We start from the raw sequence: 14350 nt of genomic DNA, 5'->3' as shown, positions 1-14350 counted from the left end.
AGTAAGTCAAAAATCTGTTCAGACTAATAAGGAATTGATATACCCAGGTCTCCCGCATTGCAGGCGGATTCTTTACCAGCTGAGCCACAAGGGAAGCCCAAGAATACTGGAGTGGGTATCCAGAAGCCTATCCCTTCTCCAGCAGATCTTTCTGACCCAGGAATCAAACTGGGGTCTCCTGCATTGCAGGTGGATTCTTTACCAACTGAGCTACCAGGGAAGCCCATTTATATATATGTATGTGTATACACACACACACAAACACATATATAGAGAGGGAAATACACACATACACAAATTATAAATCATCATTGTGTGTATGCGCTTAGTCATGTCTGACCCTTTGCAACACCATAGACTTTAGCCTGCTAGGCTTCTCTGTCCGTGGGATTTCCCAGGCAAGAATACTGGAGTGAGCTGCCATTCTCCAGGGGATCTTCGCAACCCACGGATTAAACCTGTGTCTCTTGTGTCTCCTGGATTGGCAGGCAGATTCTTTACCACTGTGTCACCTGAGAAGCCCAAAATTTTATATATATAAAGTTTTACATATATATATATATATATACACACACACACACAAATATATATTTGTGTGTGTTTATTACACACACACTTATTTTTACTTTCTCTGTCTTTTAAGAATATCTAAACCCATCAGCTTCCTCCAGGCTGCAAATGAAGATAAACACCACCTCAAAATGGTTCAAGGTCATCATGTTTATGAAGCAGAGAATTCCCTATCCAAACCTTAAAACATGCTATGAGTTAACCTAGGCATTGTGGTGCTTAAAGAGTACCTGGGGCCTGTGTTAGTGAGTGAGACAGAGGAAAACACTCAGACATGGAGTAAGTTTACACTCACAGATCCCTAGAAACAGGAGGCACCTCGCCCAGGGCTACACGAGGAAGCACCAGGGTCTGTCAGGAGGCAGAGGGGTCGGGAGACACGGGCAGGAGACTTTACTGCAGTTTCCTTGGGAAGAACTGGAGAGGCAAGGTAAAAAGATTTAGAGTGGGCGAGTTTGCTTCACTTCAGTGGACTTGGGGAGAGAATGGCTGTGGCTAGCTGTCTGGCACCTGGTCCCAGGTTAGGGCAGGAGAATAAGAGTTTAATAAAAGGAATATCTGGGGGCAAAGCTCTGTATCTGTTGGTTTGCTTATGAAGGACGTGCTCACAGGTAAGTCGTTTGCACCTCTAGGAATGAGCTATCCCTGGGTAAGACAGTCCCTTGAAAGTCAGCAAGACCCCGAGATGTCAGAGAATCAAATACTAAACCTTGAAAAACATAGTTATTACACATGGACAGCCATACATTTGTTTTGGAAAGCACAGACAGTCGGCCACAGACCCCCACAGTGAAGGTCATAATTGATCTCACCCCATTCATGTCAGGAAGTCTTGCAACCTCTCATTCAGACTAACCACAGCTGAAAGGGGAAGGCTGAAGTCATGATTTCAGCATTACAATGCCTTGGTTTCAAGTCCTTCAAAGAGGCTCCCCGCGGGTTTGGAGAAGTGGAATGAGTATCAACCATTTCCAAACACAGTATGCTTCGGAAGGTAGCATCAGGGGTGTTAGGATTCTTTAAAAAGCTATAAGTAACTTTGCAATCTAAACACCACCCCCTCGCCCCCAAAATTAGTATAGCATCTCTCTGGCTTAGGCCTTTTTTATCCTAACATGAGGTCTTTAGCCTTGTGAAAGCATCCCCTCTAGGAAAACTAAAAATAAAACTACCATATGACTCAGCAATCCTACCCGCACAGGTGGGGATATACCCTGAGGAAACTATAATTCAAAAGGACACATGTACCCTCAGCGTTCACTGCAGGACTGTTTATAACAGTTATGACATGCAAACAACCTAAATGTCCGATGATGGATGAATGGATAAAGATGTGGGACATGTATACAATGGAATATTACTCAGCCAGTAAAAGGAATGAAAGAGAGTTATTTGTACAGACATGGATGGACCCAGAGTCTGTCCTATAGAGTGAAGTAAGTCAGAAAAACAAATACTGTATACTAATGCATATATATATGTAACCTAGAAAAAATGGTACCAAGGAACCTAATTCCAAAGCAGGAATAGAGACACAGATATAGAGAATGGACACGTGGACAAGCGGGTAAGGGGAGGGGGGTCTGAATTGAGAGAGTAGCATTTTCATATTTACACTATCACATGTACAATAGATAGGGAAGCTGCTATATAACACAGGAAGCTCAACTGGGTTCTCTACGAGGACCTTCGAGGGGCGGGAGGGGGCGGAGTGGGAGGGAGGTCCGAGAGAGAGGGGATACATGTCTACTTACGGCTGACTCACTTATCAAACAGCAGAAACTAACAGCATTGGAAAACAGTCATATTCAAATTAAAAAAGAAGGCCACACATGAATCAGCTAACCTCCCCTCTCCCAAAAAGTATAGTGTGCCCTCCATACCAGGCCTTTTTCTTCTAACATGAACTACTTAGCCTCGTCAACCATACCCTCCAGGAAAACCCTCAGGAAATTGCAGTTTGTCTCTATTATACTTTCCTCCACCATAACAAAAAACATTTCATAAAAATAAAAAATTAAATAGTATATACTCTCGTAAATCTTCACTATTGTTCTTTGAGTGCTATATTACATGTGTGCGTGTGTGTGTGTGCCTGTGTGTGTGCATGTGTTATATGCATTAATAAAGTGCTTCCCAGGTGGTGCTGGCTTCCCCAGTGGCTCAGATGGTAAAGAATCTGCCTGCAACGAGGGAGACCTGGGTTTGATTCTTGGGTTGGGGAGATCGCCTGGAGGAGACAGCGGCAACCCATTCCAGTATTCTTGCCTGGAGAATCCCCATGGACAGAGGAGTCTGACAGTCCGTGGGGGTGCAGAGAGTCGGACAGGACTGAGTGGCTAAGCATAGCACTCACACAGGTGGCGCAAAGGTAAAGGATCCACCTGCCGATGCAGGAGGCGGAAGAGATGAGGGTTTGACCCCCGGGTCCAGAAGATCCCCTGCAGTATTCTTGTCTGGGAAATCCCATGGACGGAGGAGCCTAGCGGCTATAGTCCATGGGGTCACAAATTCAGACACGACTGAGCACAATGTGCATATGCATTAATAAATGTATATGCATACATATATAAATGTGTGCATTTACATATATACATGAGAAAGCACATCTGAGAAACCTTCATTTAAAGCAGCTCTATTTCGGGACACCTTTACTCACCCCCCCAGTCCCTGCACTGAAGTTCATCCAGTACTGTTGCAGAGATCATCATCTACTTCTCCATCTCAAGCGATGGCAGCTAACTTGTTCAGAGGAAGTGCTACAGGGGAACAAAAATCCCAGGCAAATAGAAACTGGCATGTCATAAATAAGAAGAGCATGGTACCTGATAACTTGTGCAAGTCTAATAGGCACGGAAAAGTCCAACCCTTTAAATTATTGTGCAAATTATAACCATCAGCCTTTGTTATGGAGGAGAGTCTTACGGAAGATAAAAATATGACTATGGAACTGAAATGCTAATAAGCTTTCGACGCTGTGGATGGTTTAGTTGTAGACACGAATGTTGGCAGCGGATGAGTAATTGCTCCGCATGTACTAAACATAACAGAGCTGCACAGAACTTCATCATTTGTCACCTTTATTTGTTTAAATGAGAAAAATGCTGACAGCAGTTATTGCTATAATCCCCTTATTTATCAGATAGGAAACACTAGTTACTCTTAGCAGGTCTAATCCTGTTGGGAGAATAAAAGTTAGGGAATTTTCAAACTAATTGAAGTATATGCTTCACTGTTCAGAGAAGAGAAATACAGAAGAAGGGAGGAAACAGAGAGAAAAAGGCTGAAAATTATTGGGTTGACCAAAAAGCCCATTTGAGTTTTTCCCTAAGATGATACCGAGTATTTATTTCTGATCCACTTTTAACAAAAGGGCTCTAGCTTTAGTCCTACCTTGTTCTTTAGAAATGGGTTCTAGAGTAGTACTTAACATAAAGCACCATGCCGGCTGCAGCCAGTACCTAACAGCTGTCCCCTGTCTTTCATCTTCTGATTATTATCAGACTTCCACGAAGCCCATCAATACCATCCTGCCATGGTTTTTGCTGCAAACCAGTTCTCAGATGTACCTGGGGATGGGGGCATGGGGAGGGTTTCCCATGGTTCTCTGAGGCTAAACACGTCACCACAACTGGATGTTCAATCTTTGGAAGTTCTCTGTAGTAGAATACTCAGATAACAAAATAACTGGATTCAAGGGAAAAAAAGGAGCGTCCCTCTTCCTCCTGTAATATTTTCAAACCACACAAAAGTAGTTAAGAGGCTAGCGACTAGAGTTTGGTGAACTGTTTTCTACCCTAATTTCCGTGCCCATTTCCCTGGACTGTCTTAGCCCAGGGTCATGCCTATTCCATGCCTGGTTTTCTACACTGTACAGCTTCATGATTGGGAATTAACCCAGAGAAGGATTCTATTGAGTTAGCTTCCACAGATAAAGGTCCAAAGAACTATTCTAATACTTCATGGGTAGCATGGGACCTTGCTCAATTTGGGGCGAGAGAAAAAAAAAAACATCAAACTCCCCACAAGAAGCAACCACCTCTTATTCAAGAACCTCCTTTAACAGACCAGCATCTCCTTAGATCCCTCAGTCCCTCTGATGCGTGTACTTTGCTCTGACACAGCCCCATCTCATTCTACTGTCTACTAAGAAGATAGAAAACATCCCATTCCGCTTGAAGAAGTGAATCCACCATGTATACGAGGGGCCGTTTTCCATTTGTCCCTTACTAGTCCAGGTAGTAGAAGAGTGAGAAGCTGGCTTGAAACTCAACATTAGAAAAACTAAGATTATGGAATGTAGTACCTAGTACCACCACTTCATGGCAAATAGAAGGGAAGGAAGTGGAAGCAGCGACAGATTTTATTTTGTTGGGCTCCAAAATCATGGTGGACAGTGACTGCAGCCATAAAGTTAAAAGATGCTTGCTCCTTTGAAGGAAAGCTATGACAAATCCAGACAGCAAAGATTAATTAAAATTTAAAAACAGAGATATCATTCTGCCAACAAAGGTAGCGAAAGCTACGGTTTTTCCAGTCATCATGTTACAGATGTGAGAGCTGGACCATAAAGAAAGCTGAGCGCCAAAGAACGCTTTTGAATTGTGGTGCTGGAGAAGACTCTCGAGAGCCCCAAGGAGATCAGACTAGTCAATTCTCAAGGAAATCAACCCTGAATATTCATTGGAAGGATTGATGCTGAAACTCCAATACTTCGGCCACCTGATTCGAAGAGCCGACTCTTTGGAAAACACCCTGATGCCTGGAAAGACTGAGGGCAGGAGGAGAACGGGGCGATGGAGAATGAGATGGTTAGATGGCATCACCAACGCAACGGACATGAATCTGGGCACACTGCAGAACACAGTGAAGGAGAGGAAAGACGAACATGCTGTGATCCATGGGGTTGCAAAGAACTGGACGTGATGGGTGACTGAACAACAACAAGCCAAGGTTTGCAGCCTACAAAGTAGACTCAAACAGTAAGTTTCTCCAAATTTTGAAGAACATATTATCCTTCTTGACTAATCATTATATCATTTGTATGTCCCTTTACTTTCATTAATGTCATCATATCCATCATCTTAAAACTATGCTATTACTATTCCTATTATTTTGCTGAAGGTCCCATATCATAAGAAACAGATCCAAGACACAGTTGACAACATACATTATTTTTGAAACATTGTATTGAGGCCTCAGATGTGCTTGCCACTTTGCCAGGTGCTGAAGATACTGTGACAAAGCAAATGATGAAGATTCTTGTTCTCAAGGAGCTTGCAGGATAGAGGGGGAGACACTTCAACCTGCTCCAACATTGGAGTGTGACAAATTCTGCAACAGAAGCATAGGTTGCCAAAGATCTCACAAGATGGGCTTCTAATCTCTCTGTAGCATCAACAAAAGCTTCTAGGGTGGGCACCATCCTACCTACAACTTGAAGGCTCTGTCCTCACCCAGTATTTAGCTCAGGGTCTAGGGCAAGGCTCTGGTAAAGACACATGAATCGGATCCATATTTGAAGTTTTAAAACTCTGAGATGCAAGGAAGCCTTTTGATGGAACTGTGCTTCTATTTCTTAAGGGAGCTTACATGTCTTCAGGCCAACATGCTACTGAAAATAGCAAATTAAATGGAGATAATTGAAAGGTAGATCCATATTTCATTTTACTGGCAGATGCTTAATTAGGGCTAAATGTCTTTTGCCACTTTATCCTAGCAACAAGATTAAAATGTATTTTGATAAAAAATACCCATCCTCCTTTGAAAGTGCACTATGCCTAATGAATACTCTTTAGTTTCCCCTGGATAATAACCACTCCACATATCCCTCAGAAGTATGGCAAGTTCAGTCTTAAGTACAGAAACTAAGAATACACCCAAGCTCTCCAGTTTCATCCTCACCGGAGATAAGAATTAATCATCACAGAGGTGTCTGGCAGAGGAAAGCAAATTAACTTGATAGCGTGGTCTGGTAACAGACAGAAGGGAAACTTAAGAGTCTGGAGTAGGGAAGGCAGAGTTATTTAGAGGACAGGATCCCTGAGTGAATTACTGGGACCTCACACTCACAGCTTGTGGGTAACCCACTCGTGATTTCCAACCCTGCTGCCCCAGTCAATGGCTTTTCATTCCTGCAGACGCCACAACAACTTCCTGGTAGTAAATCATCCTGAGATCACCCCACCAATTCTATCTCCCTCGGTGATACCAGGGGCTCTGGGAATCACCAAGACAAAGTATAAATCAATGGAGTGAATCCTAGGCACATGAGATGTCATTCCACGACAGACAACTCTTTACCTATTAATGATACAGATGCTGGGAAAGATTGAGGATAGGAGAAGGGGGCGGCAGAGGATGAGATAGTTGGATGGCATCACTGACTCAAAGGACATGAGTTTGAGCAAGCTCTGGGAGATGGTTAAGGACAGGGAAGCCTCACATGCTGCAATTCATGGGGTCGCAAAGAGTCAGACATGACTTAGTGAATGAACAACATACTAGCGCTTTTTGGAACTGTAAAAGTTCATCATTTTCTATTTGTTTTTAGAAGCGTAGAAACCATTACTGCTGTCTGTTTATACACTGGTGATACTGTGAAACACAATAAAATATTTTATAACTGAAAAGACAAAATAACACAACAAATTTAGCAGTTTTATATTTATCATTTTGAAGGCTAACCTCGATTGGGAATTTGCTATATACCAGACCCTGAGCTAAATATGTCACACATATTAGGTTCTACCACCCCCACTATAGTTCCCAGAGTAGATACGATTATAACTGCCATTTTATACAAGGGAAAGCTGAGGTCAAAGGACACTAAGTAACATATCTACCTGAAGAAAGTCTGTAAATAGATAAACAGATCTCAAACATGGTAGGTGTCCTATTGCACTAATATCGACATTCTTAACCACTGGACTATCCTCAGTTTTTAAAATATCTTTATAATTCCCACTTCACATAAAGAAACACACTTCTAAATGCTGTATGAACAGAAAAGACTACAAAAGTCCAAAGACACTGCTTAAGAATTTAGGGTTTAGAACAAATATCAGGCAGATATCATGAATTGACATTAAATTATACAAGATGGTTAGCTGCCTTCTGTGTTTGCTATGAATGAAATGATATTAAACAGTTTTTTGGTTTTTTTTTTTTTTTTTTTTGTAGGACAGGTTTAAATCAGACACACAAGACAAGCTCTGCATGTTCTGTCACAAATTTGGGGAAGGAATTTGTAATATTTTCCTGAACACCTTTTTAGAATAGCTCGGTCCTCTCTGAGAAGCAGAGTAATGAACAAGATAAAACCTGGGTGGGGTGGAAGACTGTTTCTATAAATGTGAGTTTTAAACCAACAAACTGGCAATGGAACACTTGAGAGATGGATTTTTCTGTGTTCCGTGGTCTCAAATATATGCTTCCCAAATGTACCCTGGTGATTTGTGAACACTGAAGGTAACTTCAAATTAATGGTTTTCTGGAAGATACTATATCCAAATCCCCATCACCAGCATAGCAAAGTTCTTAGATATAAATTTTAAAGATTTAACACATTTTTATTTCTGTTCTTCTCCCTTTTCTCAACACAATCCATTAACCTCTTCTCCCCAGAGAGTGACTCCAGTTCTTTAATAAGGAAATCACACAGTGAAATCCCTGAAATGATATTCTTTAAGAAGAAAAATATTAGTTTACTGGAGTTGAGACTTTTCCCATGATGCATTGAAATACACATTATTTCACTCATTAGAGTTCGATATCTCCAAGGCAGAATAAGAACCAGGGAGGCTTGTTAAGGGAACTCCATTATTATTGAACAATAAAGAAGTAGCTAAGCTTATTGATAGCCCAAACTTCCCACAGGCTACATTATCCTGATTGCCAAGAATGAGTTTTCCTGGTTATTGTTGGTTTTCTCTCTGTGTATGTGTGTGTGTGCACACACGTACTTGCTTATTATATTAAAACTCTTAATTTCTGGGTTATTGGAACAATCCACCCTTTTCTCAGGGGCATGATGCCTGAATTGGGATTGCCTCTCAACTCCAGATGTTAACAGAAGAAAAATACAAGGAAGAAGACTTCCCATATTTCCAAATGAAATGAGGCAGAACAAATGAAAGAGGACCGCTCGGCTTGTGCAGAGAACTAAAAGTGTACATTACTAAGAGGTATAGCCATGTCTGTGCAAACACAGTAACTCATGTCAAATAAATTGTGCTTTCTGCAGGAAAGAACTCTTGCTCTGGGTTTTCCAAGCTAAATTGCATGAAAACACACAGTCCTTTTTCTTCTTATTTGAACTGTTAGATGACGGGGCCAAATTACCAGAAAAGACCAAAGGCAGTTTGCAGGCTTTAACAACGGAAAGGACTTATTGCTTCCAATTTGGAAATACAAAAGATCCTGTGTTGACTGTGTCGACTCCCAGCACTCCCAGGTCCTATGCATTTCCCATTAGTTTGGTGAAGAAAGAAAACCTGTAAGTAAAGAAGATACCAAAGTTCTCTGGGATTTAAAAATGGAGACTGCGTTGGCCAAAGATACTGAAGCAGATACTTCTCAACTTCTTAACAGCACGGATAATTCTCTACCCCTGGTCAAATGTGGTCCCACTGTTCTGGGTCTCCTGGTGTCATTCACTCCCCCTGGACTTCGCAGGAACTATTTTTCAGACCCCATCAAAAGCCATTAAGGCTGTAAGGTAGCCAATTCCTGTTCTCCAGCTCCACAATGAAGAAACCCAGGGGAGGTAATGCATCTATTTTTCAATACCTGAGGCCATTTTGTTTCCAACCTTAATTGCACTTATGCATTAGTTTGGGGTCTAATATCTTCACTCATCTTGCGCCAGTGTCCACTTTTCCACTATGAATACAGAACTTAGGAAACATAATTGCAGTGTGCGGTAGACAGGGATTTTCATTAAGCACACAGAAGAAAAAACAGTTTTAGGGAGAGACATTTCTTTTCTATTGATTCAATCAAAATAACTTGGAAGAAAAGGTTGTGCTTATTAAATTCTTTTCAAAAGGTAGTTGTTAAAATTTAAGCTCTTTCTCAACAGCTTGTTTTTCAAAATCAGTGTATAATCTCTTCAGATTTTGTCATTTATGATTTTTTTTTTTGTTCTTCCCAGTTCCTTTGAAATGTTTGACTTTTAATGGTCTTTTTTATTTTTATATGTTTTTTAAAGGAAGCAAAGGCGGAGACTTTTAGATGGAGGCAGAGAATGTAATCAACGCTGCTGTCTTCAAGACATGGAGTTGCCTAGCAATGAGAAAGGAATTAAAAGGAGGAAGCAATAACAAAACTGAATGTTGTGAAATTACAAGAGGGTAGAGTGTTAAATGGGCTTGCAATATTTATCAAGAGGTCTTTAAATGAGAATGGATATAGGATTTTCTAGCAGTAGTATAAAAAAGTAGCTGACCATTTTTCAATGTTCTTCCTATCTTTTATTTGCAGCAGTTTACCCAAAGGTTTTCTGCTGTTTTCAGTTCATTACTGGGCAAAATCTAGTACAGAAATGTCTGAGGAAAAAATACACAACCCTATGGAGCCACTAGTATCTGAGTTCCTCTCCAGTTAGGCTAGCTGAGTTTAAGAGACATATACCTTTCATATTTCACATTGTTCTATAGGCTTTTGTCCTGTGGATAATGCTGTTCCCTTTGCTGCTCTCTACCCAAATATCAAGAGTTTTCTTGAAAGTCTTCATGCAAAGGTAAATGAGATCGCTACTGTTTGTGACTCAAACTCTCTCAACACCAAATCTATTCACCTAGGTCTCCATGATCCCAATCTTTGTAACACAGAAGCAAAAACTTTCCCAAAACAAAGATTCAGTTTGTTCTCTTCATTGGTTTTGATTTTTGCCAAACCCTTCTTTAAGGAAGGAAACTATCGCTGGAATCCTGGAAATGTCTCTATACCATTAATTGTTACAAACTTCTATCAGTGCTATAAACACAACATGGAATAAGGGATTAGCCCTTGGCGAGATAATAAGGAACAGACAAACTCCAATGGAGTAGTGATAAGGATTATACTTGAGAAATTAAACATTAAACAGGTTGACGATAGAAAATGCTGAGACAGGTGATGAAACCCATCCTGATGTCAGTAAAGAAATTTTTCAGTATTTTGATTGGGAAGGAGACCATAGGAATCTGTATGGTCCTTTATAGTATCAAGGAAATATATCCATAGTGAAGCTATATGGATATATAGCTTAATAGCTATCAGCTATTAAGTCTGATTTGTGACACTGCTTCTCACATCGGCTATCTACTCCTATTTCTGTGGCCATTCCTCAAGAAGCAGATCTTACTTTCTGAGCTGAATTACTCAAGTCTCTTAACTTCTCCATTCCTGTTTCTCCTTACCATCCCGAAGACTTGCTCCATATTCATCTTCTGAAGTATAGTTTCAAAGCCATTGGATTCCCATATGTCAATATAATCAATCCCTACCATTAACAAAAAATATCCATAAAATTGAGTAAAGGACTTCTTGCTCTGATATTTGAGGTCTCTCATGCCACTGATTGAGCTGTTTTCCAGCTATCAGCTGCTATCTCCTGTATCAACTTTATATTTCAACCAAACCAGGCTAGGTAGAACACACACTCAGCTTTCTCTCATTTGCTAATGTTGACCACTGAGACCTGTCTCTCTTCAATAGAGTGTATCATCAATTATACTTAATTGAATCACATATTCAATGCTCCTTTCAAACACTGTTGCTTCCACACCTTTCCTGAGAGTCCCAGTTAGACATGATTTTTTTAAATCCTCCCTAGCACCATCTACCTCTCTTTAGACATTTATCATAACTTCATTTGCACTTATACTGTTCATAAACTTATTAGCAGGTATGAAGGTCTAGATCAGACCTCCTCCCTTTCCTGAAATACTCTGAAAGACTTAGCCTAATGTACTAAACAGCACTGGTATATTAATTAATAAATTAAGCTGACACAACTTCCTAATTATTCATGACTTTATTTATTCAAAATCTGACATCTAGTAAGTTTAGAACTAATAAAAATCATAATATAGAGTAACATCAAATTGGATTTAGGATGAGGCTAAATTTTCTGTTAGTCTGAGGAGCCAAAGTTCAAAAGCATATACTGTTTCTATTATATGCTAAAATATAAAAGTAATACATGTTGAAAGTTTTGAGTCAAATGATCTTCCAGCACAAGCCCACAGTTTACTTAATCTCTTTGAGGCTCTGTTTCCTTATTTATAAGAAGGCAATGACAGTATTATCTATCCCAGAGGGCTGTTGAAAAGACAGTAGGATAATGTGTATCAGAAGCTTAGATAAGGTCTGGTTATATAGTAAGTGCTCAACAAATATTAGCTAATATGATCACTATTCTCATCATCACCCCTTATCAGCCAAATTAGGCAGCTAATAAAGATGGTCCTGAAATTCTTTTATACAGGAGATCCTATTCAAATCTGGTCTTCTAATTTGAACTTCTTTATCATTACACAGTAATCAAAAGAACTCAGACGACTCAGAAACCATCAGCTGTGGAGAATGAAGCATACAAGAATAATATCCAGGAAGAAAGATTAGAGCAACTGAATTTAGGCTCCTTAAAAGGGTGCTTCTTGAAAGATTTATGTCATGAAAAAATATTCAGAATTCAGAAAATGAAAACAGGGACTGCCTGATTTTATTTCCAGGGAGAATATTAACTTTTATACAAAATTAGGTCTTAACGTGATATAGAGCAGGAAAATAAAAAATGCTCCTCTACCATATTGGAGTAGACTAGCAGGAGAGCTGTGGAGTCATTTCAAGACATGACTCCCTCTTACATTCCTGGGATGCTGTTAATATGACTTCACTCAAATAAGGTGTGTGACTGAACACAGGTTTCCCCAATCATATTGACCTAAAAATCTGAGAAGCTACCATAGATTCTTCCAATTACTTCCCATTCTTACCTGAACTCTCGTCCAGACTCTCCTCAGAGACATGCTCATTCTGATGGACCCACTCGCCATTGCATTTGAAGAATATCTGCATGGCTGGCCTTGCTTTGCACCTCAGTGCAATGGGGTTGCTCTTGATGATATAAGCATCATCTGGCTCCTCTATGAAATGAGGCAGTGTCCCAGGAGCTGATGGGATGGAATCAGGGAGGACTTCACCATTGTCGGTTCCTGCGAAATGGAAGGAGGTGTTAGAACACAGTCTACACTGGCAGCACCTGCATCAAGGCCAAAACCACAACCGGCTCTAAGAATCTGTACTGGAAAACTCTGAATCCTAACCAGCAGGCCTGTAAGGCCTGTGCAGATGAATTAGTGTCTAGAGATTGAATTAGCGTGACAGGGTACCTTTAGCCCAACACACATCCAGGGTTATTGGACAAGTGAAGGTAATGAATAGGAGAATTCCTCAAACTACAGCTTTTAATCTTTATATTTTTGTTGAGAGAACTGAGAGAGATATCTGTGGCTGAGATCCAGCCTGGTGAGTGGTTACCTCGAAGTATTCAGTGAGGGCCCCCAGATGCCTCAAAATGCTGAAATCATGAAGGGAATAGATCTGGTTCTCCCATACATGAGTATGAATAATGGTGATGTTGGTAGAGAATAGCCGGTCATAAGACATGTCCAAAGGATTGGCAACTGTCCACTTTCTCTACCTATGAACCTTGGAGACTGGTGTTCAACCTTGAATATAGTTTCTTTTCCAAACTTACCAAACCTTCTAAACGGAATGTGCATTTCTTCTGCTTGTTTTAAACCATCATTCCCTGCCCCAACATTTCTGCCCAAAGATGACTTCATTTTGACGGCTAGGAACCAAAACAAATCCCTGACAAGCTATAGTTTAAGACCTATAGTAACATTTGCTCAAAGTGAAGAAATAAATATGTCTCCCCAAGTATAGGGAAGTGATGAGTGGAGAGAAATAATACGGAAAGGAAAAAGCAGAAGCCAAGACTTTGTTCCATTGCTGCTTTACTCTATTTAGCAAGGACTTGAGCCCCAGGAAATGGGCACACAGTCAGGGGAAGAAACATGTAACTACTGAGCAATGTGGAGCATAAACAAGAAGAACCCTATTTTGTGCCTTCCCATGGTATTCCGGAGAAAGAACAAAGAAAGCAAATACCAAGTACTGGTACTGATCTTCAACACCAAGATCAACTATGCCCCAGAGAGGGCTCTTCCCATTCAAAGCAAACCAGTCTTTATGACTAGCTGGAAAAAGGGACCTCATGAAACCAGCAGAACAAAATCCAGGTCATTAGGAGAGAGTCCGGAGACCAGGAGGTGTCTGTGTCCTAACCTGGCTTTTTGGGTGTCGTCATTGTAATTCTGAAGAAACACAGACATTTGTATACACTGAAATCATTAAGCTAAACGACTAAGCACTGTCAAGGGTAAACAAAACTCACAATATTAGGTGGAATGTCCTTTTAAAGAGTCTGTAGGGGGAATCATCAATGACAAAAGGACATAGGAGGAATGACTGCCTATAATTTTTTGTCTGTGTAAAGAAAAAATAAAAGACATTGAGTTATGGGAAAGACTGTTCACCAACAGGAATACATAAGTACTACGCCACTGAAATAAACACAAACTATTTTTTCATTAAATGTATCAAATCAAGGTGGTGGGGGGCTCACATATTAAAGAGCTTGAGATTTATGTTTTCAAATACATTTGTAATAGAAAAGTTAACTCATGTTAATAGAAAAGTTAACTCACAAGATGAAAAAACCATC

At 40.3% G+C, this 14350-nt stretch overlaps 1 protein-coding gene across 4 annotated transcripts in view; it reads right to left on the bottom strand.

The window, feature by feature from the left end:
* UNC5D (unc-5 netrin receptor D) overlaps positions 1-14350 on the bottom strand; it is a 605139-nt gene that overhangs the window by 254272 nt on the left and 336517 nt on the right. For all 4 annotated transcript variants that reach the window (XM_043893835.1, XM_043893837.1, XM_043893836.1 and 1 more), the window contains exon 2: positions 12555-12773. In XM_043893835.1, coding sequence (XP_043749770.1) covers positions 12555-12773 — 219 coding nt within the window. The remainder of the gene's footprint in view (positions 1-12554; positions 12774-14350) is intronic.

Source organism: Cervus elaphus, chromosome 32 (genome assembly GCF_910594005.1).
Source record: "Cervus elaphus chromosome 32, mCerEla1.1, whole genome shotgun sequence".
Lineage (NCBI taxonomy): Eukaryota > Metazoa > Chordata > Mammalia > Artiodactyla > Cervidae > Cervus > Cervus elaphus.
Note: the sequence above shows the minus strand (reverse complement) of the source record. Positions and strands in the feature narration are given on the sequence as shown.